This window comes from Triplophysa rosa, linkage group LG12, assembly GCF_024868665.1.
Source record: "Triplophysa rosa linkage group LG12, Trosa_1v2, whole genome shotgun sequence".
Classification (NCBI taxonomy): Eukaryota; Metazoa; Chordata; class Actinopteri; order Cypriniformes; family Nemacheilidae; genus Triplophysa; species Triplophysa rosa.
This window is the reverse complement of record NC_079901.1, coordinates 20970338-20996617: the sequence shown is the minus strand read 5'-3', so window position 1 is coordinate 20996617 and position 26280 is coordinate 20970338. Positions and strand designations below refer to the sequence as shown.

The window sequence follows — 26280 nt, the reverse complement described above, 5'->3', positions numbered from 1 at the left end:
CTTTGTCATTATAGAATAAGTACTGCATAATACTTCCCACTGTCATTCCAGTGAATTTAGATAAACAATTTTTATCTCAATTTTTTTTGGACATTGAATATTTGTGGGTATTCCTCACCCCTGACCCGTGACTTGCAGTTTATTGTGATGTATGACTGCAGTTAATCATCAGATAACTGGCCATTTTGAGATTAGCAGTCAATAACTGATATATTATATATTATTAAGCACACAAACAAATATGACGATATATAGGATAATACGCGTTATTTTGGTGTCTTGATTCCACAGCACCTTGTAGCTTACTAAAGGAAACTGCGGAGAGAGCTTTTCTTTAGTCCATTCAGGCATGTAATGTTGTGTATTTTTAGCCCGGATCGTGATGCAGTCTCTTCATAACATTAAAAAATGCCTGCTGTGTGTGTTGGAGTGCTTGCAGTCCATTGGATTTCCTCAAGCAGTTTACAAAGTCACAAGCAAGTGATTGTGGGTAGTATATTTATCTCATTGGCTGTTTATTTAGGTGGTCTTGCTGTAAACCGCTCGAGTGGATTTGAACAGATTGCGGTTTATTGTTTCCATGTGTCTTGTCCTGCTTCAATAAAGCTGTTTATCAGCATGCCAGTAATGATGACTGTTCTGTTCCTCTCATGTCACACAAAGTTCAGTGTGTATTCATAGCTGCTGTATCGCTAACACCATAGTGCCGAGTGGCAAGGTTAAGATTCCTGTTTCTGAAATCCAATATGCCCATAGTGACAGGTCCCACCGTGACAGAAATGTGCGCCGCTTCCTGCGTGAAAGAATATAGTCCTGCGTCCAATTATGTGGGTTCTGTTTAGCTGTTTTGTAGGTGCTGAAGCATGCTGGAAGTTTGTATTATGTTATACTGGAGCTTGGACATAGCCGTAGGGCACAGAGTAACAGAAACCTGGCTTCTCATCTTTCCACGAGTCAACGGCGTGAGAAACAACTCTAAAGTGACCATACGTACTTCAGCATTTTATAATGTCATTCACTGTTGGTTTAGAAAGGGATCCAGGTTCTGATGTTCTTGAGGAAGTCAGAGAAGTTGTAAACCTAGTACTTGATGAGGGTAAGTGTTTATAACATGGTTCCCATAACACTAAAACATAAATCAATTTTCAATTTGTTATTTTTTAAGTTTAGAAACCGTTGAAAATGGGTGCGTTTATATTTGGCATTAACATGCGATCTCGGTGATCCGAACAAGCAGATCGGATCTTCAGACAATCAGGACACAGCACGTTTACACTTGTCAATATCAAGTGGCTTCCGCATCTGGATAACTGATCGGATCTCTATAGTTTCCCGTCCATTATTTTTAATAACCCTGCAATTTAAAAATAGCCTGGGTGCGGGGAGATTTCACACAACACGTATAACGGGGAGGATGAGCGTGTTACAGATTTGATACACTGGAAAGTATCCGCCGCAGCCATGTTGAATTCGAGGCAGCGGTGGGAAGTAAACCACGGTTAAAACGATTAATGATCTTATATGTGAAAGTATAAGCAGAACACGTTTGTAAAATGACACAAGCTTTTGTACTTGAGCTGTGGCGGGTTTCACTCGCGCGCACGCACACACATACACACAGACTAACGGTGTTTTTAAACACACCATTTGTTTATTCATGTCACAGAAACATAAAATAATCACTTATAAAACGGTTAGTTCTTGTCCTTGATTCTGATTGGCTGAGCGGAGTTCTAAGCCGTTATAAAATACTCCAATATATAACGGCTCATAGCCTAAATATCATTTTATTTACTTTATTTTATGAAACCTTGATGCTTAGCAAGGTTTCATAAAATAAAGTAAAATTCCACACGATGGAATAACCGTTTTATAAAAGCAATAAGCACCGCGAAGCAGTGGGTTACAGTGCATTTTATAACAGTTAAGGGTGTTGTGGCACGATGCGAAGCGGAGTGCCTAAAACCCCGTAGCTGTTATAAAATGCACTGTAACCCACTGCTTCGCGGTGCTTATTGCTTTAATAAGTAGGCCGAAGTTACTATAATCAAAAGCGACGAATTACATCATTCTCGTCTATTTGGGTTGGTTCGGCTGAAAGTGACAGCGTGTCATTTCTTTGGTCTGCGCCCTAAATAGTGTGTTTACTGACATCAGCTATAAGCAACACTATACAATCTCGTTTCTGTGTGTAAATGATATATACGGTGTATTCAGAGCTCCGTTTCAGGCTGCGCGGCTGCCGCTTTTGTCTTCCGGGGACGGTACGAGACACAGAGTTTATATTACGCCGTAGGCTACACACAGTAAATACACACACACACAAGTAGCCTATGTTGGAAACAAGCTGGTATAGTGTTGCTATTCGTGTCTGTGACATGAAAATAAACAAATGATGCATTTAAAAACACCAGTGGCGCTGTGTGTGCGAGTAAAACCCGTTCGTGGCAGTCACAAATAGCCTATGTGATGATAAAGCTGAAGTGGTCAAGGAAACATCTCGTGTGATTTGACATACATCCTCTGTAGGTTGCAAATAATGAAACACTGCAATAAAGTTTCCACGGTCATTTTGTGGGGAAATGAACAACTGTACAAGAGTGCGTGAGCAAGAGTACACTTTCCTCTGTATTTGTCATCTGCTCCGCAGTCTGACAGGCTTCGGACAGACGAGAGAATAATGACAGTGGGCGGGGTTTTCTATGAAGTTGTGCCGGTAAATGTAGATAAACTGTCTGGATTGCGTTTACATTACACTGAAATCCGATCACAATGCGTCCTCGACTACCTCTGGATCAGGACATGCTGATCGGATAACATTCCGATCAGAAGCACATTTACACTTGTCTTTTCAATGTGTATGTGGACAACATCCAGATACAGGTCGCATATTAATGCCAAATATAAACGCACCCAATGATTAAGCTAGGTCAGTAAAGTGTTTCCCACAGGATTTTGAGAGGCTGTGGCGCTGATGACATCACTCACTAATTAGCATATTTGTGACGTCATCACGTCGTGTTTACGTTTGGTCTAGTTTTGACACTTGAAATCTGTTTAGCTTCTATTCTCGGATCACATTATATTGTATTTTAACACAACTGAATACTATATTTACATATTATCTGTTCCGTTTTCTGACAGAAAATGAGCATAAAATAGTGGCTAAACACGACCCAATAATACCTCATGTTTAATCCAACCAGGGGTTACTTTTTTGCTGCTAAAGTCCTGATTTATAAATGCGACATCGTCTGACAAAATCATCATACATTTAAATTGAAGAGCGGATTTATGAGGTGATTTTGGCTATATTAACCTAATTGTTTGTCTCGTGCAGTGCAAAGCCTTTACTGCCGTTGCTCTGCAATGTGTTGTTCTGTTATGAGTGCTTTTTTTATTTTAAATGCGAACAAGTTTTATTTTAGATCGTGTATAGCGCAGACAATTCACAGCAAATTCAGAAATATGAAAAAATACACTGTTGCTGTTACACAGAGTTACAACTACAGAACACACGCGCGCGCACACCGCACCATTGGGAAGGCGAGAGCACATTGAGAAAGGGTGTGTGGGAAACTCTGCTAACCTTCGTTAAGTCATGCTAAACTTGATCAGCTGTCTTTTCTGTCCATAACATCTTTGATTGTTGACGTTTACGTGGAAAGGCAAGTACACGGAGGAACGCATATTGAAAACACTGCCACCTTTTAATTCGTTCACTGTCATGTGAGAGAGAGAGAGAGAGAGAGAGAGAGAGAGAGGTATTGGCCGCTATAGTCTAATTAATGAATGGGAAACGCTGCAGTAAAATGTTTCTCTCTTTGCGCGAGTAAATTACATACAAAGTTAATGCAAAGACTCGAATGACGCGAATTGGGCGGCGCGAATGCCGCAACAGTCTCGTCTTCCGCGAAGGTTGAAAATATTTGTCAGATCACATCACTCACTCAAATAACAAACTTTTCCCGCGAGTAATATAGAGCGTGGAAAACGATTGTTCGCGTTTGGTGTGAACCCAGCATTAGGGGCCATTCACATTTCACATATTTGCACGCGCATGTTCATTATTTTAAATGTAGATTCGCTACAAGCGTGTTCAAATAGGGAGCGACGCCTCTCCCGTTTTTCTAGGCGCGTCGGCGCCGCATCGAGATGAAAATATTTAAACTTTTCAGAATTCTGCACGCGCATCGCAGGTCATGTGACAAGAACTAACCAACCAATATAGACAAGGTAAGTGAAGATGGAGACACAGATGATCACAGCATAAATAAATCCTTTGTTTATACCTCCTCGCCTCAACGGCTAGGGTGGCCCAAGGTTGCTTGGCAACAACAGACACCAGGAGAGCGCAAACTCCTAGGCGCTTTGGAAAAAAGAGAGAAAGCAGTGCGGTACGCGTTTTCCATGCGGTTTAAGACGCGAAATGTGAATCGCCTCTAAGGCTAGAATTTGCTTTGTGTAAAATTACATTTTTTTAATGGTTTATAAATGCTTACCCAGTAGTCATACACTATACTTTGTTGATTTTGAGGGAAAAAATCTTATGCAAAAAGTTCTGCAAAGACAATGGTGAAGGGTTTAGATTTGGTGTGGCTCTTGTTATGGCTGACCTTGGTTCTAACTACTTGAGGGTTTTGAACAGGTCAGGCTGCCTGCATTGATACATAAAACATTTTCATATGATATTTGTTGTTACCCAGACATGTACGTGCTGAATGTCTCAACTTACATATTACTTTTCTCTTAGTTATAAGGGTCAATTTCAGCATAGTCTGCTATAGATTGGTTACATGTGTAACGTGTGTATGTATATATGTATGTACCTGTATATGTATGCTAAAGCAACATGCTTATGTTGCGTGTCTGATAAAGTCTACAAAACACTCAGGACTTACATATTTGTGTAGGCCTAATGTAACAGCACAGTGATGTCATTGTACTGTATAACACGACCAAGGTTTTCACTGGTTGGCTGTGGCATTGAACTGTTTGCTGGCTCAGCAGTTGTACCGCGGTGAGGTCAGGAGATTGTTTTCACTGCACAAAAGAGCCAATCATGCTAACCCTTCACCTACCTTTCATCGTCTTTTTTGTGAGGCGGAGATTTCCTTAATATGACCACACCTTGGTTTAAAAAGGAGTGTGTGTGTGTGTACATGTCCTTGGCTCTTACAAACTGCTAATTTGTGATATTTTCACTGTTCCATTTCAGTTGCTGACAGCTAGCTGTGTGGTCACTTAGGGTGAGACCATTTTCAATTACCCGAATAGAAAAAGTTGGAAAGAGAAGAATGTGTTTCTTTTGATGGCTTTGTATTAAACTTTTTGTTTGATCTGTCATAACGCTGGAAGATCTCAATGGAGAATTTGTGCTTTGTGTTCTCTTATAATAAGATTATAATGAGTATTTTGGCAAATGTGAGGCATTTAGTCACTAGGTGAAGATGTGTCTTATTCTGAATAAATACATATGCACTTTTGAGGATTAAATGAACAGCGAAACTACATTAAGCTACAGGTTTCAGACATTCTGGACCACAAAGATTCATGAAACGATTTTGTGTAAATGTGACCAGTTGTGAAGACCGACATTTTGTTGTTTACATTGTTTTAGTTGGTTTCTTACATCCGGTTCCCCATAGTTTCATACGAGATGTGTTCTGGATGAGTGGTTCTGGTTAAGATATGCTGTAAGAAACGTAAAAGAAATGTTGTTAAACACACACGAGTATCTCTTCCATGGGAATGCACAGACTTCCAGTATGTTTGAGCGCTTCCTGTTTGAGTTTATGATCATTAAACTTCCTGTGGTCACTGACTTGATAAGAGATACAGATAAGAGATGGGCATAGAGCATTTTCAGTTCTTGCTGATGCCAAGTCCTACACTTATGAGGTGGCCATTGAATAAGAATGCTTTCTGTTTTCTTAACTTGATGTTTTCTGGAAGTTAGAGTTCTTAGTTACATCTTCATTATATTCTTTAGTGTTTGTCATAAATAGCTGTGACTTTATTGGTTGCTTTGTGACTGTTTTTGGGATGTCGGTGTGGTGCTGTGTACACAGATCTGAAACAAACCCCCCCCCATATAAAATCCCACTGGCAAAAAATCCCTACACTATATAATGTTAAATATGTTCTCATTGGTTGTGATTGTTTTTACTTGCATCTTAAAACTTGTCATGTTGTGTCTGCAAGACTGGAATGGTGGAAATTTTTCAATATTAACTTTTTACTTAAACAAAAATGTTACAGGACTGTCTTCTCTTGATCATTGACAGAAGCATCTGATCAATTATAACTGACCTTTTCCCTCCTCTCATTTTTTAGGGCAAGAATGGCTAATGCTGTAAGCTGAACCTCATACACACAGACTCTCTGCGAGTTGGACCGGGGCTGTCCCACAATCCCCGCTCATCGGCTTAAGGGACCATGGGAGATGGAGGCGTCAATGCGGTGGGAGAAGGGTTAAACCAGTCCCATGTGCTGTTTGATCGCTTCGTCCAGGCCACCACCTGCAAAGGCACTCTCAAGGCTTTTCAAGAGCTTTGTGACTTCCTGCAACTCAAGCCCAATGAACACTGTGTGTTCTACCACAAACTCAAGTCCAAGCTCAACTACTGGAAAGCCAAAGCCCTCTGGGCCAAATTAGACAAGCGCGCCAGCCACAAGGAATACAAAAAAGGACGGGCCTGTGCCAATACTAAGGTATCAAAGTTTCCCTGTTTTGTTTTTAAGTCTCTAACCTGCAATGTGCTGATATGGATTGTTTCTTTATGAACTTAAGAAGGATGTTTTGTACTTGTTGATTGTGTTTCTCAGTGTCTGCTCATTGGAGCCGGACCATGTGGTTTACGTACAGCCATAGAGCTGGCATTCTTGGGAGCCAAGGTGGTTTTGCTGGAGAAGAGGGATGCTTTCTCTCGAAACAATGTGCTCCATCTTTGGCCTTTCACTATTCAGGATCTGAGAGGTCTCGGAGCAAAGAAGTTCTATGGCAAATTTTGCGCTGGAGCCATTGACCATATCAGTGAGTAGTGAATAGTTTTTCAAGTTTTGGATTGTGTTTCATCTATCACAGTTATATTACTCTACCTTTTACAGATTAATTGTTTGTTAGACCTTCTCGCAGACCATCTTTCTAGCAGAAACTGTCGTTAATAATCTTGAAGACAGCCAATCATAAGTGGATAGGCAAATCATTTGAATAGCAGTTTTTCTCAGCAGACCACTTGTGATGACCATAGACCACCTGAGATGTTAAAACTATGCGTAAATATTCTAAGTTGTCTTTGTGTTTGGGGAATCTCTTCCTGCAGGTATTCGACAGTTGCAGCTGATGCTGTTGAAGGTCGCTCTTCTCCTCGGCATTGAAATTCACGTCAATGTGGAATTCAAAGCCCTTGTTGAGCCACCAGAAGACCAAGAGAATGAGAGTAAGATCACTTACTCGTACTCAGATGTTCCATTCATTTGTTCCCACTAAACATAAATATGGCTGGTCAAAAGTGCTTTGGCAAATCCCAAGCGCATACCATGTCTTGAGGTGAAAGAAGTCTTTTGAACACGCTGTTGGTTTTTCCAGGAATTGGGTGGAGAGCCGAAGTCCACCCCAGAACACATCCAGTCAATGAGCTGGAGTTCGATGTTATCATTGGGGCTGATGGGAGGAGAAACACACTGTCAGGTAGGAATATAGCACATTACAATATTGTAATTACGAACATCCTCTCTAAATGTTGGGCTCCTGTTTGGACAGGTGAAAAAACACAGCTGCTCTTGTTAAGGTGTTCAACGCATGTACAATATGTACCATGGGGCTTGAACTGACATTGTTTGTCTGGTTTTGACTTTTAGTGAAGGAGCAGAAAATTAGAAATGTTAAAGGGGGCCTCTTTTGACTCGGGCCAGTAAGCAGCAAACTAGCAAGATTCACTGTTTTGTTGTTATCCATGAACTAATTCTTGCAGATATTGATGCTATCTCCAGGGTTCAGAAGGAAGGAGTTCAGGGGAAAACTGGCTATCGCTATCACAGCAAACTTCATTAACCGCAACACGACTGCAGAAGCAAAGGTGGAAGAGATCAGTGGAGTCGCCTTTATTTTCAACCAAAAGTTCTTTCAGGACCTTAGAGAAGCTACAGGTATGATCTCTGATATTTTTACATTTGTTGTGTGTTTTGATGCAGTTTGAGAAATATCAAATTTGGTGTTGCCTATTTTGTGATTGAGTAACGAGGTTGTATTTGTAGGGTCATGAAAATATGGCTAATGTTTAGTTTGTTTCCTTTTCAAAGAATAATTACTTCTACACGGATGTAATCTGTTTTTTGACCCATTGAGATTTATATTCAGGTGTGACCGTTCTCTTCCCGAGGTTTTTGGACTTTTAAACCGATTACAGTGCTCCATGTAAACGCACCTACTGTTGGGTTATCACTGTCTCTAGTTCAGTGGTTCTCAAACTTTTTCGTTGTAAGGCTCCCTTTGTGTTAAGTGCATCGCTTTGCGGCCCCCATATAAAGACGTATAATCTTAAACTTAGAATTTTTATTAAACCAAAAACATTCAGTTATACAATGCTGGAACCTCAATTCGTTTGGTTGGTGGTGTCATTTTTCTGATGTTTGATTGCATAAAATCTATGATAAATTTCTATATTTCATAAAATGCCACAAAATCTGTGGTCCCCCTGGATCCATCTTGGGGCCCCCAGTTTGAGAACCACTGCTCTAGTTTATGGAGGTAGTGGGCACTTCTCTGCTGCACAGATGGAGCTTAATTACATCAGTGAAAGGATGCAAACAACTTCCTCTCTCCCCCACTCATCACGTCTCTGTTCTCTTGATGTCATTTTTCAGGAATTGACCTGGAAAACATCGTGTATTATAAGGATGACACACACTACTTTGTCATGACTGCCAAAAAGCAGAGTCTGCTCGAGAAGGGTGTTATTCTGCACGTGAGTGATCAAAGACTGGTGGACAGACTCTGGTTACCACTCACTTCTCTATGTCTCTGTATCTTAGACTTAGGGGTTTGACAAAACCTTAGTATTTATTAGAAACTAGTCAAAAACACATTTGGGCCTGGAAATAAATAATGAATTATGTGGACAGTCTGTTCCTGTTTACTCTTCAGCTCAGTTTTCAGTTCTGCTAAGTTTGTTAAACCCTTAACAAGGAACCTCAATCTTTCTCGCTCTCTTTCTCTCTTTGCATTTATGCATATTCATAACAGTTGATCTAATGATGCACAATAATGATGCCATTTATGGGTGCAAGAGTCATGCTTAGCTTGCATTATTTTTCCGGGATAATTTAAAGAATCCCTTTGGGCCTCTGACTAATGTTTTAGCATCATGCCTGGCCTGTAATGGACTCACAACAAAGTCATTCTAAATGGCGAGCTGTGAGAGGCCTCTTCTGTTTTAAAGAGCTTGCAGAAACAAACATTGCTCCATAAATCAGTAAGAGATGAACCTCTCAGGTATCCCATTATCATACTCACAGCCACTCACAAATGTTATTTGCTGCATTGTGTTTCCAAACAACAGACATCCTTGGTTGCTGTTTGTGAAACATCAAAAGACATTTAAGACATCCTCTCCAGTGCCACTAATGCGTATTGTGTCAAATGACAAATTTTCTTGTCAAAGCATGCAACAAATTCTGAATGAGGTCATATTTAAGTAGTTGTTAACATAACCTCCTACAGTGTCAAAGTAAATTTGACATTGTGTGGCTTTTAGTCTTTGTGTATGAGCTTTGAGGGCATTAAAGTTTGAGTTTATTATTAACCAAATATAGTTTTTACAGATATCAGCATTTATTATTTATACACTTACAAGAAATTATATTTAAAATATATTTTGCCCCGGTATCTCATTTATATAACAAATAGTGCTTTGTTCTTTTCACTCCTCCGCTTTAATTTTTGTTTTTTCTTGCAGGACTATGCCGACACAGAAATGTTGCTTTCCAGGGTGAATGTTGACCAGAAGGCTCTGCTATCCTATGCCAGAGAGGCTGCCGACTTCTCCACCAATCACCAGCTTCCTACGCTAGACTTTGCCATCAACCACTACGGTCAACCTGACGTTGCAATGTTTGACTTCACCTGTATGTACGCCTCAGAAAACGCCGCTTTAGTCCGCCAGCGCCACGGTCATAAGCTGCTAGTAGCCCTTGTGGGGGATAGTCTTCTAGAGGTGGGTAGAATTTTTTTGTGTATGAGAACAGAAAAGACTCATGAATTCACATGTTTTTTTACATGTTTTTCACATTTGATCACGTGTGTACTACGTGTTTAACATGTGCAAAAAACACATGTGAAATGTGTTTTTGGAACATTTTTGTGTGCATCCCATGTGAAATGACGAAAAAACCCGTGGGATGACATGTGCAACATGCGGTGACATGTGAAGAACATGTGATCACATGTGGAGACATATCAACACATGTTGCACGTCATCCCACGGGTTATCCCATGAGTTTCAAATGGGAATTAAAATGTTCCAAAAACACACATTTCACATGTGATCACGTGTTTTTTGCTCATGTGAATTTCGTGTGTCTTTTCTGTAAGGGATTTGTATCCTCATATGCTGTTATAGAACCAGATGGTGAATTTCCATCAAGTAGAGAAAATAATGTGTGCTGTAACAACTTCCTTTTTGAAATGACAACATTTTCTCACATAAATCAGAAACCACCAATTTAACATCTGTGGCAGATTTCTGTGGATAATGTTTCTTTCCTTATAGAAGTTGACTAGTTAAACACATATGAATTTGTATTGCCTATAATATATAAAAACAAGTTAGACAAGCAATATGACTGATGCAGTTTTTTTGGCATGTAGCCTTTCTGGCCGATGGGCACTGGAATAGCAAGAGGTTTTTTGGCCGCAATTGATTCAGCGTGGATGGTGCGGAGTTGGGCTCAGGGAAAATCTCCTCTAGAGGTTTTAGCAGAACGGTAAGGCAGATTCTGTTTTTAAAATAGAATAATAGTGCTCTGTTTTTGTCATACTGCATAGATTTAGTGTATATTCAATCTATGTGAAACTATACATTATGCTATGAGAAGAATGTCAAAAGTTGTCTTGACTGTGTTGCGTGTTTATTTTAGCGAGTGCTTTCCAGATGCATTTTTTTGTCCTGTTTGGAAAGGGAAGACCAAGCGCATTGCATTGTGGGATACAGTACCTCACAAAGTGTGCTCTAGTTGCACATTTTGGCTATTGTGTTTGGTCACTTGGGTATTTCGTGCACTGAGACTATTCCAAGTTGTATGGCGTAAACAGCATTTTTGTGGGGAAGCAAAAAGCATTAAGCCTCTAGGATCTCATTTTGTGATGTGACTAATAGAATGAAAGCCAAGCTGATGGCAATTTAGGTCTCATCACGGTGTGTTAAAATCATGACCGTGTCTCCCTTGTGTTTCAGGGAAAGTGTCTATCGACTGCTGCCTCAAACAACACCAGAGAATGTGAGTAAGAACTTCAGTCAGTACAGCGTCGATCCATCTACAAGGTACCCAAACATCAGCCTTCACCAAGTGAGACCCAACCAGGTTGGTTCATGTAGATCATTTTACATCCTCTGTAAAGTTCAATTATTTTACTTGTTAAATCTGTACCCGATTGACAGACGTGTTGCCAACCTGTTTGTCAGTTTCAGAATCAGTTTTGTCAATGGATAACAAACCATTTGTAGGTTGTCTGTCTAAGTTCTTTGAGCTCTTATGCCAGTTTATTTTTCGACAGGTACATCATCTGTTAGATACTGGAGAGACCAAAGATTTGCGAGTCGATTTGGAGAATGTGGTCAACTCCTCGACTTCTAAGCTCACAAGAAATGGTAGGCAGACTTCCACAGTTTTGAGTTGCAACTGTGGATATTTTAGTCTCAACCAAAGTTTACAACATGGTTATATTTTCATTCTAGAACTTCTCCTTGAGAAGCAATTGCAAGGTAACTGTGGATTGCATGCTGCCATGTTTTAAAGACAGAAAAACTTTGCAATGTTTTCTACAAAAAGTAACTGACCCAGGGCTGCACGACTAATTTTTTTTTTAAATTATTTATCTTGATATAATCATAATGATTATTTTTGTTAGTGAAATTGGTAAAATTGTATGTTAGAATATCTATTTTGTGTGTTTGGACAACTGCAACGCATATTCTTTATGAACTCGTTCAAAACAAATGCAGTTTTATGCAATGTTTTTAATTGGTCAACGTTGGCTGTTAAAGCTCAGCTCATCTACTGTAAATATTATAAATAGACAATTTTGACCCATCAGACGTGAATTGAAACACACTGTTGAAATTTTGATTATCTATTTGTTTAATTGTGCAGCTCTACTTTGATATGAACTGGAATGGAATCTTTTAAAGCTTTACTATTAAAAGCATCTGTTGCACTACTGTTGTTAATATTATGCACTAACAAACATTTGGGGATGTTTACAAATAGAAAACTGTCTTAACTATCTCCCGACGTCTTGAATGTTCCGTAACCTCTCGAAACGGAATGAAATGCACCCTGAACGTTTTTCGGAGCCTGATCTGATCATGTGACTAACCGCCTGGATGCCGGAGCGTTGTGATACTGAGTACTCTCACACTTCAGAAAGCTTGGGAGGATATGCTTAACTTTACCTTGTCCCCCATAGAATCCATCGTGCGCTCCAGTAAGCTGCTAAACTGGTGTCAGAGGCAAACGGAGGGCTACCGAGGTGTCAGCGTGTCTGATCTCACCATGTCCTGGAAGAGTGGCTTGGCCCTGTGTGCGGTCATCCACCGATACAGACCAGACCTCATGTAAGTGCCACATGCCGGTCCGAACAAAAGCCCTGTGTTTTTATCTTTTATATTTAGAGATGCACAGGAATAGAGGACAAACAAAGCCTCGGAGATTCGGTTCAGGCAAAATAACAAACCTTTGTGTAAAGGATAGACCAAAATTTGGTCTTCTGCTATATCTATTCATGTTGCTTCTACGGTTCTTGAAATTTGACAGCCCTTGATCACCACATTGTTTTGCATCTAAAACAGCCGCTCAAGACGCTGTGTTTCCACCATTGTGCATCTTCATTAAGCGATAATATCATTGCGACAGCTGAAGAAACATTTCTGGTATATAAACAATCATGTTGTCTTGACAACTTTACCTTTGAAGAGCTATTTCCAGCTCTGTTTGTTATGATACGGTTTTATTTACTTGGCTTACTCATGCGTTTGGTAAAGCACACTGTAATAACAGTACAGCTGGGGCAGTCGCTCTCGTCCAGCGGGGCAGAAGGGCAGGACCACTGCTGTAGCTATTCTTACTCGGTGTCCCGGTCTGTAGAGCGGCACAAAGCATATTATGGTAACACTTATTGCAGACGCCGAGGGACCTTTAAAAGCTTCTTCTCATGAGCGGTTTGCTACGGTCAGCTGGGCTTTACTGCATTTGTGATTGTAAGACAGCATTAGCAGAATTCTCTCAGGAGGATACTGTATGCCAATGGTTCTCAACTCTGGCGCGCGAGATCCATTTTCCTGCCGAGTTTAGCCCAACTCTGATATAAAACACCTGAACAAGCTAATCAGCGCCTTTAGGAATAGATGCGTTCAACTTAATGCGGCGCTGTGCAAATCTATCAGCATATGACATTTAAGTACCGCGATAGCGATTCAAGTGCAGATTGCTCCGTACGCATTTGAATCGCTCTCGCGGTACTTTAATGCAATATGCCAAACAATCTGCGCAGCCCCACATTAAGTTGAGCGTGTCCGTTCCTGAAGTCGCTGATTAGCTTCTTCAGGTGTTTTTTCAGAGTTGGGGCTTAACTCGACAGGAAAATGGATCTCGCGGGCCAGAGTTGAGAACCACTGCTGTCTGGCTCGATCCAGACACTTACCAATGTAATAGTGTGAGTTTGATATACATACCTTAGTAAACACTGGTAATGCAAATAAAGCTCTACATTTAATAAAGCTGTAATGTAAATTTCTTAACCGAGTATGCGTTTCTTACCATATGCCACCTTTAAATGACAAGTTTAATCAACCTGATATCTTTCTTTTGTAATTAGCATGTTTGTACAAATGCATTAGTTTTATGATATATTTACATGCACATTAATTTATTTACGTGCCACATGAGCATAATTGGAACTATGGAGATGTTTGTCTCATCTGTTTTATGTTTTGTAACCATAGTGACTATGAGTCTCTGGAGGAGAAGGATGTGGAGAAAAACAACCAGTTGGCTTTTGACGTGGCTGAGAAGGAGTTTGGGATTTCTCCCATCATGGCCGGGAAGGAGATGTCCGTTGTGCTGGAGCCTGACAAGCTCTCCATGGTGATGTACCTCAGCCAGTTCTACGAGATGTTCAAGGACACTGTGCCACCTGGTGGTGAGTTGTAGCCATAACATTATTCTTCTAAAGAAAATCTGAAGATTGAAAGGAATGTTATATTAGCTGATGCCTTGGTAGAGGCCCACTTCCTTAGAAAGACGTAATAATTTATTTGTAAGTTCTGATCATTTGTCATTCATATTTTTGTCCTGTAACAGAAAACCACAACTTAAGCCCAGAGGAGAAGGCTGCGTTGATTGCCAGCACTAAATCGCCCATCTCATTCTTCAGTAAACTGGGTCAAAGCATCGCCATCTCCCGCAAAAGAAATCCCAAGGTATTGTGGGCCATTTCTTAAAAGAAACCATAGTTTCCTTTCATAACTGCAGAATTATTTCGATTTAATATAGAACTATAAAATATTGTTGTAAATGCTCAGCTTTTCCTACAAAATGTCTCGCAGGACAAAAAAGAAAAAGAACTGGATGGAAAAAGACGAAAGACCAGCCAAGCAGGACAGTCAGAAGATGTAAGCCCGTGTCTTGGTTCTGTGATAAATGTACAAAGTATTCATTAACATCGAGAAACTCACTCAAAAAACGTTTATTTCTGATCTCTAAACCTCAGGAGGAGCTGCAGAGGGTTAATCGAGACGACAGGCCATCTATAGCCATGGCTCTGGTCGATCGTAAAATAGACTCCGCCGCAGCAGCGAACAACAATAACAAAGTGAAGTCGATGGCCACGCAGCTGTTAGCGAAGTTTGAGGAGAACGCTCCGGTGCATACAGGACTCAAGAGACAGGTGAGCTAGAGATGTGGTTGAAAATAACAACGCTTGGTGTTGGTGGAAAATGTAGTATTGTGTGTGCACAAGTAGGTCTAAGTAATATTATGTTATTAATCAGGAGATGCGCTGAGAGTCGGTGTTACTGATATTGTTTGTGAGTTATTTATATGGGAAGCATGGTAGGAATGGTGCTTGTCTTAAACTACAGCAATCCTAGAACTGTAGTGAATGTGTAATGGCCAGTATTTATTTATTTATGCTGTGATCTGTTCTAATGGATAAATCGGCAGGAATGATTGACATCCGGCAGGATTTGGGAGCATTTAGGTGCTTGTGCATTGGAGCACTGTGGTGCTGATGCTGCTGTCATCCGGAAACCTCGTATCTACATATTTCGTGATTTAGATTTTTTGCCATAAATCATTAATATTAGTCACCCTTTATGTTTGTCACTGGGTTTTGCACATATTTAAACAGTAAAACGTGCTAAAAAGTGTTTTTTCCATTTCCTGTAAAAAAGCGAATTTGGACATACGAGGTTTCAGAAGGACAGCGACGATATACTTGTTAAGAGTTAATCTTAATTGTTGTGTGTCGAGCATTTGGTAACTGAATTGTTTTTTGCTCATTCATCTGTTTCCTTCTACTTCCTGCATGAAAACGGTTTAATACAGTTGACTGACTTGAAGTCTTTCCTGTTGTGTTCTTCTCTTTCAAGTTGCGTTTCCTTTTAGCATATATTGCTAATGTTTTCTTAGTCTTTTAAATTTCTCTATCTTTTAGTTTCAACACTATGTGCATGCTTGCTTTTTTCATTCTTTTCTTTTGCATTTCTTCTCTCACTACTTTCATGAACATTGGCGGTGGCTCACGTTTGGCATTGGAACTTGCTCACGTTTCATTGGTCACTTCAACTGTCCTGTACATGACACTGGTCACAGGGGGACTCAATGCCCAACCTGGGGCTCCTGATGGGCCCCTCTTTGGCCCCACCCACTTTAAGAGAGTCAGCACGGCTCACTCCGGTCCCGGAATGGAGGAAGGTAAAAAGGTGTAGAAGACCCCCATGTTCCCAGATTCCCAGTACACAAACACCAACTTAACCCCACCCACTCACCTATTTAATGTCATTGTCTTTTTGTTTAGATTTTTTTGTCATTTGTTAATTTTGTTTTTTAATAAATAATTAAACTTTCTAATCAACATTTTTAGAGTGCAGACCTTGTTTACCTATTTGGATTTTTTCAATAATACATCACTCACAGGTTTACTATAAGGAGTTTAAGAGTTAGTTTGCCCGAACAATTAGAGCTACTTGTGTTTTATTTTTTAGTTTAAAGGCAGGGGTGTCCGATTTCCGAACTACGCTTGTTTAGACAAAGTCAGGCCAAAACAACCTTGTACCCAATTAGCAGTAAGGTGTACAGTGCACAGGGCGGACATTAGTCGAGCTGAGCGCTGACGAAAGCGAAAGATGGCGGTAGGGGTGTGTCTGTTTTGGGGATTTGAACATCAACAACGGATAAGAGAAATCGGACACCTCGCCTTTTAAGTTAATTTCATTTAAATTGCTTTGACAAGCAAAATGTTTGTTGCATTTGTAATTTTTGGAGTTTGTGATACTGAATGTGCAGAATTGTGTGTATAGGAAGAAAGCATATGACATGAATATGTTTGGTCTGTTTGTACATGCGTGTGTGTGTTCAGAGGCGCACACAGTTACAGGAGCAGATGAGTTTTCGTTATAAGGAGAAACTGAAGCACCAGACTCTGCCCATGAGACAGGGGCAGATAGCTGGAGTAATACACGTATTGTTGTCATCTGTGGTTTCTCTAGTGTCTCTCTCCCTGTGTGTAATGTAGAAAAACTTGAGATCTACAAGGTGATAATTGATTACCCCAATAACTTGTGTTTACTTGTGCTGTTGTTGTAGTTTTCCGTTTAATTACACTAGAAACCTAGACGGCAGGTCTTTCAGCGCTGTGCTTTATTTGCATTTCCAGTTTGAATAAAATGAATGAAACCTAATGCTTTGCTTATTGTTCTGGTGCTTTCATATTCCTCATTCTGAGATTGTTGAGGTTTAGATGTGGTTTTGATAGCTTTGGTATGCATTCCGTGCGCATGGGAGGTCTGTGTGTGTTTACGCAATCCTAAGTGGCACTTTAAATCTCTTGGTTTGAAAGGTATTTCCCTTTTTATGTTTTACTGTTGTTTGTCATCTGTTAACAACATTCCTGTCACTCACCCTGTGCTATATAAATCCCACGTGTGAGAATTGCTCAACTGATTTGAATCGATTTACTATAACAGGCACTGAATTACAATTAAATTTGTTAAGCTTATCAACTCTTAGGTTTCTTTAAAACACTTAATGGCCAAATTAAATATCCTGAATCTACAATATATATTACCCAGCTCTAGATAGAAGTCTGTCCTTTGTGTGTGAAGTTTTCTTTAGAGTCTCATTACGGTCTCATTTCTCCGAAGGCCAGCAGCGGTACTGAGGTCTGGAGGAGCTGTCCTAAGAAAACCATTTTCCTCGCTTCTTCCTCACCTTCATCTTCCTCCTCATTCTCTTCATCGTTTCTTCCACACACACAGGTGACACTATGAGCATCATTCTGTCGTCCGTCTGTACTAACTTCGGTATCTCTCTTAGGGTTTGACTCTAACAGAACATACGCTTGCTTATAGGGGCGGTTTCCCGGACAGGGCTTAAGCCTAGTCTCAGGCCACTTCCTTGTCAAAGACATTTTCAAGGCATCTCTCACATTTAAGTTAGTCTAAGATATTTAGTTTTGTTTTATGAAAAATAGTATAAGAATTAAGTAAGTTTATGGAAAAAACGAGCAAAAAAATCTGCCAATTGGGTGAGAAAAACAAACTTGAATTAACAAGCGAATGGGGTGAGAAAAATAAACTTGAATTTAGTTTGACCTTTTTCTCAAGTACCTAATTCAAGTTTATTTTTCTCACCCCATTGGCAGATTTTTTTTGCTTGTTGTTACCATAAACTTACATAATTCTTATATTTTTCTCCTTAAAGGTGTCATGAACTGGGCTTGTTTATTGTTTTATACTGTTGTATGAGGTCTACTTATTACGTTCGCGTGGTTTTTACAATTAAAAAACATCAAAATCAATAAGTAATAGGCTATTTTCTACCCGGGTTTTGAGGCCGGCTCGACAAACGCTCTGTTTTAATGGGCGTGCCGCATTGAAGACTTGGAAGTAAACACCCACTGCTATGATTGGATAGCAGTTTGCGTAGTAAACTTAGTTGGAGCTTAACTTAAATTACTTCCCCACATCTGTATTTCATGTGGCGCATTCGCAAGGGATAAGTGAAGACTGTGATTTTACTCAAATTTACTGACTGATTTCCCGGATGTGATGGCAAGGCTTTGCGTATAGTTTGTATAGCCTATAGTTGTGTGGTGTTACACACAAGTGAAAGTGACGTCTGCGCATGCTCCTGCTCTCCTTGCTGCCACGTGCTTTTCCAGGAGAATTGTCCAATAAGGGACTAATAAAAATTGTTACGAAACGGTTTTATATGTTTGAAAAAAACCTGTACGATCGCTGGGGGAGTGTATCGAGCACAGAAATACCACGTAATACGCCCAACTCGTTTTTTGACAAGTTGACCATGTTAAGCATGAGAAGACTGCACGTTTAACAGCGTAAAGAAGTCAGAATGCATGACACACCGTTGCAGCACCCCTTTAAGAGCACAATACTTGTGAACTTGCGAACTTGCATGTGTTTGTATGTAGAGAGGCGGAACTCTCCATATTTAAGAAATGGTTTATTTTCTAGGATTCTGTATGTGAAACCCCATAGTTTGTATTCGAGTTGCGTTTTCATCAGCCTCTTCATTTACAGGAACACAGTCTGCCTAATGTGGATGATTTAGAGCCTGTTTACATCCCTAGTGTTCATGAGAGAGCTGAGATGCTAGCTGCTAGATTTAAAGGCAAATCTGAAAGGAAGAAGAAGCCTCAGGTAGAGCAATTCACATCAAAGAGAAAACATGGCATGTTCTAAAAAGAATAGTTTACCCAAAAAATCATCAGTTTTCCAAGAATGTTTACTTGTTTTGTTCACGCAACAAAAGTTGTGATAATTGGTTATTATAATTTTTATTTTTTAACTAATTGACCATTAGTGGAATATAAATTTAAGTAATCTATTTTATACATTGACAAATGCTGTTTTTTTCCCTTTCAATCCCTTGGAGGTTATGAAAAAGCCATCACGGTTCTTTATTGAGCAGTGGCTTTTGACCCAAGGTCTGAGTCCTGAGCAGCCTCTCCTTCCCTCTGACCCTGAGCATCAGGTAGCCCTGCCCGTGCATGCCATGAAACCCCTTACCTTTGGAATAATATCAGTGTTGTGCATGTGATTTAGCTCACGGACGATAATATTCATTATGTTAACACAGTGACATGAGTGCGTCTCTCTCAGCAGAGGGAAGTTTTGCGTTCTGATGATCATGTGCCTTTACACATCCCCAGTATTCAGGAAAGAGCCGAGAGGTTAGCCTCTCAGTTTAAAGACAAGCCAACCCAGCCCAAGGTGAACTCAACACCAGCTGTCCTTGAAAACAGGATTTTTTTTGTTAATACTGAAAGACTGTTACAAAAACAAACACAATTATTTTTTGAAAAACATTGTTAAACATTTGACGTAACCACAGGACATAGCTGCAACTAAGATGTGCGTTTTTTTCTCATAATCTTTTTGTTTGCCGTGTTCATCAATGTTCAGGCATTTCTCCCCGTCGCTGCCTCTCTCATGCTCCTGTGTTTCTTTCAAAGTTAAAGAAAAAGAGGTCACACTTCTTCACAGAGCAGTGGTACAGAGCGTGTGATGCAAACTCTGATACCCCCCTGTACTCCCCCGGATCTTTCCAGCAGGTAGCAGAGATGTGCTTGGATGTGTTTTTCTAACTCTTATGATGGAGGCATCTGGTCTTCCATTTTTCACAGAATATCCGAAGCGTGCACGTGTGTGGCACTTTTGAATATGGAGTGTGCTGTAATATACTTTGATAATGCTGTTCATACTTTGTCTGGATGTGACCTATATATTTGCTGCATGAAGAATATTTCTGGAAAGCTTTATCTGGGTTTCAGATATCTGTAACACATATAATGAGCTGAAGTTATGTAATGGTGCATTGAGGCATTGAATTGAATCTGCTTTGGGAAGAACCTACGGTAGTTATTGCACATGCAATGGTGCTGTTTTCATGTTGGATTAGTGTGATTTTAAGTTAAGGAGAGTTTTTGTTCTTTTTCTACTAATAGATTTTCTTGCCAATTCTGTGTGTAGCACCTTGCGAGTTACACCTTGTGCCTTCTAACATCTATACATCTGAACGACCAAGCATGCTAGCATCTTTTATTCTCCTGCCACGTTCATTTCTCCTAAAACATCTACCGTATAGCTTTTCTTGACCTTTTGATTTTGTTTATCGATCAAAACCTTTTTCCTATTTCTTCTCTCAATTATTCTTTCATCCTGTTCATCACCTGTAGAAGTATGTAAAGATGTACACAGGGGGTGTGAGCTCACTGGCTGAGCAAATAGCCAATCAGCTTCAGCCCCAGGACCACCCCAGGCCCCCTCTTGAGAAAGTGGATTTGGTAAGAATGATGGGTGTTGTTGTGTTGCCCTATAGCGCTGCGTGATTCACTGAGAATGGATCTTAATACATTGGTTACTTTAGTATATAGGCATGTGTAATCACTGTTACAATGTCAAGCACCTGGAGCACAAAATAGTGTACGTTGATTTGCTGTGTACATAGCTGTCTAGTTTTTACTAGTATGCCAACCCTGACTTTCATCCTACATTGTATACGTTTTGGATCTTCAACTCAAGTTGATGGCTTTAATTTCTTTGTTCTCACTGGTAGCAACTTGTGTCTCTGCAGGGTTCTTTGCGGAAGGAGTTTCCTCAGAACATCGGCGGCAGTGACGTGTGTTTCTTCTGTCGGAAGCGGGTCTACGTCATGGAACGCCTCAGCGCAGAGGGAAAGTTTTTTCATCGCAGCTGCTTCAAGTGTGACTACTGTGGCACCACCCTCCGCCTGTCCTCATACGCCTTCGATGTTGAGGATGGTACGAAATCTAGACAAACATTATCATCCCTCATGATTATATCATTTGTTATTTCATAAATAAAAGAATATGGTCTTAATAAAATGTAGACCTAAATATCGCTGCTGTCCTTCTGAAACCTCTTATCTCCATATTTCGCGATTTTTATTTTTCACCGTAAGTCATTATTGTAAGCCACCCTTTATGTTTGTCACTGGGTGTTGCAAATATCTAACCAATAAAAAATATTCAAAAGTGCTTGTCAACTTTGTACTTCTAAATGATTGCATACCGTGTTGTCAGTGTTTGTTCCATTTCCTGAAAAACAGCAACTTTGGACATACAAGGTTTCAGAAGGATCATTTAAAACAAAATCTTTGTTACTGGTTTCTACTTAAATTCCTATATAAATAAATGGCAAACAGAGTGGAACCTACAGTATAGACTATGAATATAATATAGACAAAAATGTTCTCGCCATGAAAATAGCCATGGAAGCTGGTATGGAGTAAAACAAACAAACTGGTTTCTACTCACTTGTTTTTGAAGTCCTGTAAGGACATTATTGATAAAAGTGAGAATAAAGCACTCTCTTCAGTTTTTCATAATTGCTTGCTCATAGTTTGTTGACATGAATTGGTCTTTGTGACCAACACACTGGGATATTGTTGTTTCAAACAGACTGTTTTGTAAGCTCCCACTTGGTGCAGTAACAAATATTCAAGTCAGGAGGAAATCGACAATGGTGCATTTGGGATTATTTTATGTGATTTGTGGCGTGGCCATATGGTAATTGCGTTTTTATTCTTGTAGGGAAGTTTTATTGCAAACCGCATTATTGCTACCGACTGTCTGGTCTGGCGCAGAGGAAACGGCCTGCACCTGCCCCTGCAAACCCGAAGGTACTAAATCAAGCAGGTTTAATAGACCACACTGTTTCAATGTTGGCACAGTTTTTCTGTTTTCGTATGTAAAAATCAATAGTATTTATCTAGATGTGTTTTGTTCGTTTTATAGGAGCCCCAGATGTTAGCAGTAACCCCCAACAAAATGGACGCGACAGGCCAAACCATAAGTTCTCAGACCCCTGTGGAACGCCGGCCCTCAGGTACCCGCCTTTCCTCTATAGGCCCTGTCCTGTGCCTCTCTCGAGGAGTAAGGGCCTCCCTACGTTCATTGCGTCGAGCAATGTCTTGGACTCGCCACCAGGTGGCGCACAATCCCTTAGATTCCCCTTTTCTCCTCGCCTACTGCTTATACCTTCTCTCCTGCTTTACTCTCAACATCCTGCTCAATATTCTCTAGCATGAACCCTTCAGTTTATGAGCCGACCGGGCACCTCCCGCCCACATATGCTATGACTTCCTGTGATGTTGTGCTTGTTGTGTGTACACTAATGATGTCACAATGATTAACACTTTGTAAATATCTTGGATGTTTAGTATGCATATATTTTTTGAGTGGTGTAGCCTAATCCAGTTTCTTTGGATGTTAGTGAACCATCCAGGCAAAAAAAGTGTGTGTCTATGTAGTTGTATTTATTAAATAACCAATTAAAATGAGGAAAAGTCCTAAGTATTTTTTTTTGCCTGTATGTGTTAGTGTGAATATTAGAATGTTTATATTGTCTGTTTTTGCTTCTCTTTTAGTTGAAATCCCTTCTATCTGTGTAGATATTCCCTGTGATGGTGGATTTAATTTCGTGATTGTAATTTCTGATCTTTGCACCTTTGTGATGTAGTGCTTGTATCAGTGCTTGTGATTGGTCAACTTTGTGAGCTTTACCTTTCCCCTCTCCTATCAGAGCAGCTTATTTCTGAGCTAGTGCCTGCATCAGTGCCTGTGATTGGTCTACACTTCCATTTGTCCTTGCATCTTTATCCCGGTGTCTTTTCACTCCTATTTCACCTCAGCATACTAACAGCACTGCTCTGACATCCGGCATGCATTTATCATAAGAACAAAGTTATTGTAAGGTTATGCTAAACAGGATCAAATATTTAAGGTAGCTTGATTAAATATAGTTATATAAGGTTGCAGTTAGATAACTAGTTATACTACGGCTGTTTTTAAGATGTTTTAGCAAAATATTGGCTTCATTTTAGAGGTTGAATTTTATGAAGAAATGTCTAGGTTGTATTTTAACAGGAAACACAACAAAAAATATAATGGTCCTAAAAATAGACTGAATTGTCTTGCAAAATATTACTTTTTGTATTTGTTTTGATTTCGGACAAAATATGACTTGTGTGAGATTCACTCATAGTGTTTGAGTATTTATTCAGCAGTGGAAAGATTAGATTAGTTTGGAATCATTAGATATTAAATGATTTTGATGATACTTTTTTGATAGGGTCACTTCATAATCACTTCACAATGAGGGGTGCTCACAGATAGAAGTGATTTCTGAAAACATTGTTTATATTTCAGTTATGGGCGACAAAGTTTGTTTTTGCGAGTTTGGATTGCATGCTTCACCTTTCTTACCACTTTCATCTACACGGTCATAGATTTTTGTGTTATTTACATGCACATAATAATTGTTCTCACTGGCTTGTTTAAGGGGTTTATTTAAGGGGCCACATGTCCACATGTTCATTACTATATCCACAAGTTCATTGTTATAAAACAAAATTATTCAAAGCAATTCCGCTTTTCTGAGACTTTGTCTTATAGGATGGGAAAAGGGCAAAGTAATTTAAAACTTGTATTTATTATGAGAATGTATTTTACTGATAACATTATGATATTTCAAGTCTATTTAATTCTAGCATACATGTAGTATTATGAAGGCTACATATTGTTTGTGTTAATAAAGTGAGCCGTTACTTTGACTGTGTTTGTCTGGTTTGTCTACTGCTAAAATGCTAAAAATAAACATCCACATCTACATGTTTGTTAAAATTGACAGTTTAAAGCAATAGAAATTGGAAGCGTGGGGAATAGAAAACTAAGCGTCTTATACAAGTCTCTTTATTGACACCCGCTCCTTTAACCAAATCAAGGTTAGTTGGAGTAAATTACTGTGTTGTGATTTTAACTGCAGTCATTTGTTCCTCTCTCTAACTGTAATATAATAATTTTTTACATTAATGGCATTTTGTTGTTTCCCCTGCTTTCACAGTGTCAGAGGTGAACGGAGTGACGGAGCCCAGTGTGGCCAAGCGGCTCAAAGCGACTCCAGAGAGAATCGAGCTGGAGAACTACCGCCTCTCCATGATGAGAGAAGAGGAGCTGGAGGAGGTACCAGAGGAGACGCTGGCGGAGCACAACCTCAGCAGTGTGCTGGACAAACCCACAGATGTGGATGAGGGATCCAGGTATCTTACTCGCACACCCATGCTCGGCTAACTTTCCTTTATAGCTGACATCACTAAACCTTCTATTTTGTATCCCCTATTCCTCCATCAACCAGCTGTTTAGAGAACATTTTTCATGTATCCCTGATGTATAAAAAGAAGTATATAAACCTACTGTATGTTGCAATTTCGAAGTAAAATGTAATGTGAATGCTGTTTTTAAGTAAAGCACTCATTGACCCCCGCAGCAGCTCAGAGTCTGATATGGAGGAAGAGGATGAAGAACAGGAAGCGGCTGGTCCGTCTGATCTGGGTGGAGTGCCTTGGAAAGAGGCCGTGGAGCTCCACGCTAAACTTAAAGGAGAAAGCGACCCTGGTGCTTCTGAAGACGACGACGATGATGATGGAGAGATGGAGGATGAAGAGGAAGATTATGAGGAAGAGGAGGAGTCAAGTGAAGGTAAGCTTTGATTGGGCCAATGAAAGATGAATGATTACATGTCAATGCGATTGAAGGGTCAACAATGATTTCATCTAGATATTCTGGGCAAAATGAGCTGGTTGATTGTGATTTGAGGCAAAATCGAAGTAGCTTATGTTCTTTTTCATTGTAGCCGATAAGTTTGAAGGGCTGGGAGATTGAAATGTGTTTGAGTCTCATTTCCTTTTGTACACTTCATATCATCTTTATGAACTTGACGTCTCGCACGCCTGATTGGGTACTATACATTTGCTAGGATTGTCTGTCGTCTCATATTCATAAAGAACTTCTGAAATTACATTTTCCATTTGAATAAGACAATTTTAAGGCGAAAGATTTCCCTAAGGATAAAACTAACCCTAGAGCTTTAGCCACCGATATATGAAAGTTTTAAACCTGATCCGTCTCATCAGCAAGACGCTATAGAATGCTAAACTTGTTTATGCTAATGTGCTCCATTATTTGCCTTTTTAACCTTAGGCGTTTTTAAGCAAATGATCTGGTTATTCTTTTCCAACTGTTTGTCTTATTTTATTTTATGAAATGAAACTTCCTTGACTTCTGCTTCGATGTGGCCTCAAAGCTAACAGGCATAAAGCCCAAAGAAAGCAACAAAAGCTCTATTTTTGGAGTGAATAACGTAGTCATTGCTTCTATCTTTGCATTTATGAGAGGTTCCTTGGTCTCTGTGTCATCTTGTACTGTGTGAAGGTATTCTTTTTTCATCTTTTTCCTGTCACTTGTCTCTTGATCCTCTGCTGTGTTTCCATCGTTGTGTGTGTCTGTGTCGATGTGGTGGGGTAATTGTGTGGGGTGACAGAGGGAGATTATTTGCCCTGGCAGTGTGAGCTTCAGTTAGGTCTTTGGCTGGAGAATCTGGCACATGAAGAGGATACGGGTGTGTTTAAAGGTATTATGCCCGTGGATGCGTTTGGCTACAGCACACACCAAAAATCTATGACCGGAGAAAACTGATCTAACAAAATTGCCCGTGTTTTTCCTCTGCTTCTTTTTGTTTCAGAATTTGGTGCAGATAAGCTTGTTTTGATTTATTTTGATTTTGCTATGCAGTATTTACCAGGAATGTCTTTTTTGCCTTGTTTCTGTAATAATATTGTGTAGGGTTGAAATAGTGTGCATTATGAACACTGATGTGTTGATTGAGATGTTGTTAAGTTATGAAAATGCTTACTGCTTTTTTAAATTACTATCATTTTTATTGGAGGTGCCGTCTGCAT

At 39.8% G+C, this 26280-nt stretch overlaps 1 protein-coding gene across 16 annotated transcripts in view; it reads left to right on the top strand.

Moving 5' to 3' along the window:
- Window positions 1–26280, top strand: part of mical3a (microtubule associated monooxygenase, calponin and LIM domain containing 3a) — a 60626-nt gene that overhangs the window by 14243 nt on the left and 20103 nt on the right. For 6 of the 16 annotated variants that reach the window (XM_057347695.1, XM_057347694.1, XM_057347699.1 and 3 more), the window contains exons 2-30: window positions 6337–6714; window positions 6829–7036; window positions 7326–7442; window positions 7592–7693; window positions 7996–8151; window positions 8869–8969; window positions 9960–10217; window positions 10871–10986; window positions 11457–11583; window positions 11777–11870; window positions 11958–11984; window positions 12689–12836; window positions 14223–14419; window positions 14581–14699; window positions 14826–14891; window positions 14990–15166; window positions 16093–16194; window positions 17643–17756; window positions 19041–19160; window positions 19396–19494; window positions 19623–19733; window positions 19976–20074; window positions 20699–20806; window positions 21097–21283; window positions 22076–22164; window positions 22280–22370; window positions 24387–24582; window positions 24810–25021; window positions 25863–25952. In XM_057347695.1, coding sequence (XP_057203678.1) covers window positions 6439–6714; window positions 6829–7036; window positions 7326–7442; window positions 7592–7693; window positions 7996–8151; window positions 8869–8969; window positions 9960–10217; window positions 10871–10986; window positions 11457–11583; window positions 11777–11870; window positions 11958–11984; window positions 12689–12836; window positions 14223–14419; window positions 14581–14699; window positions 14826–14891; window positions 14990–15166; window positions 16093–16194; window positions 17643–17756; window positions 19041–19160; window positions 19396–19494; window positions 19623–19733; window positions 19976–20074; window positions 20699–20806; window positions 21097–21283; window positions 22076–22164; window positions 22280–22370; window positions 24387–24582; window positions 24810–25021; window positions 25863–25952 — 3907 coding nt within the window. In that variant the 5' untranslated portion in view covers window positions 6337–6438. The remainder of the gene's footprint in view (window positions 1–6336; window positions 6715–6828; window positions 7037–7325; window positions 7443–7591; window positions 7694–7995; window positions 8152–8868; window positions 8970–9959; window positions 10218–10870; window positions 10987–11456; window positions 11584–11776; window positions 11871–11957; window positions 11985–12688; window positions 12837–14222; window positions 14420–14580; window positions 14700–14825; window positions 14892–14989; window positions 15167–16092; window positions 16195–17642; window positions 17757–19040; window positions 19161–19395; window positions 19495–19622; window positions 19734–19975; window positions 20075–20698; window positions 20807–21096; window positions 21284–22075; window positions 22165–22279; window positions 22371–24386; window positions 24583–24809; window positions 25022–25862; window positions 25953–26280) is intronic. The other 10 variants (XM_057347710.1, XM_057347709.1, XM_057347705.1 and 7 more) reach the window with 8 other exon arrangements.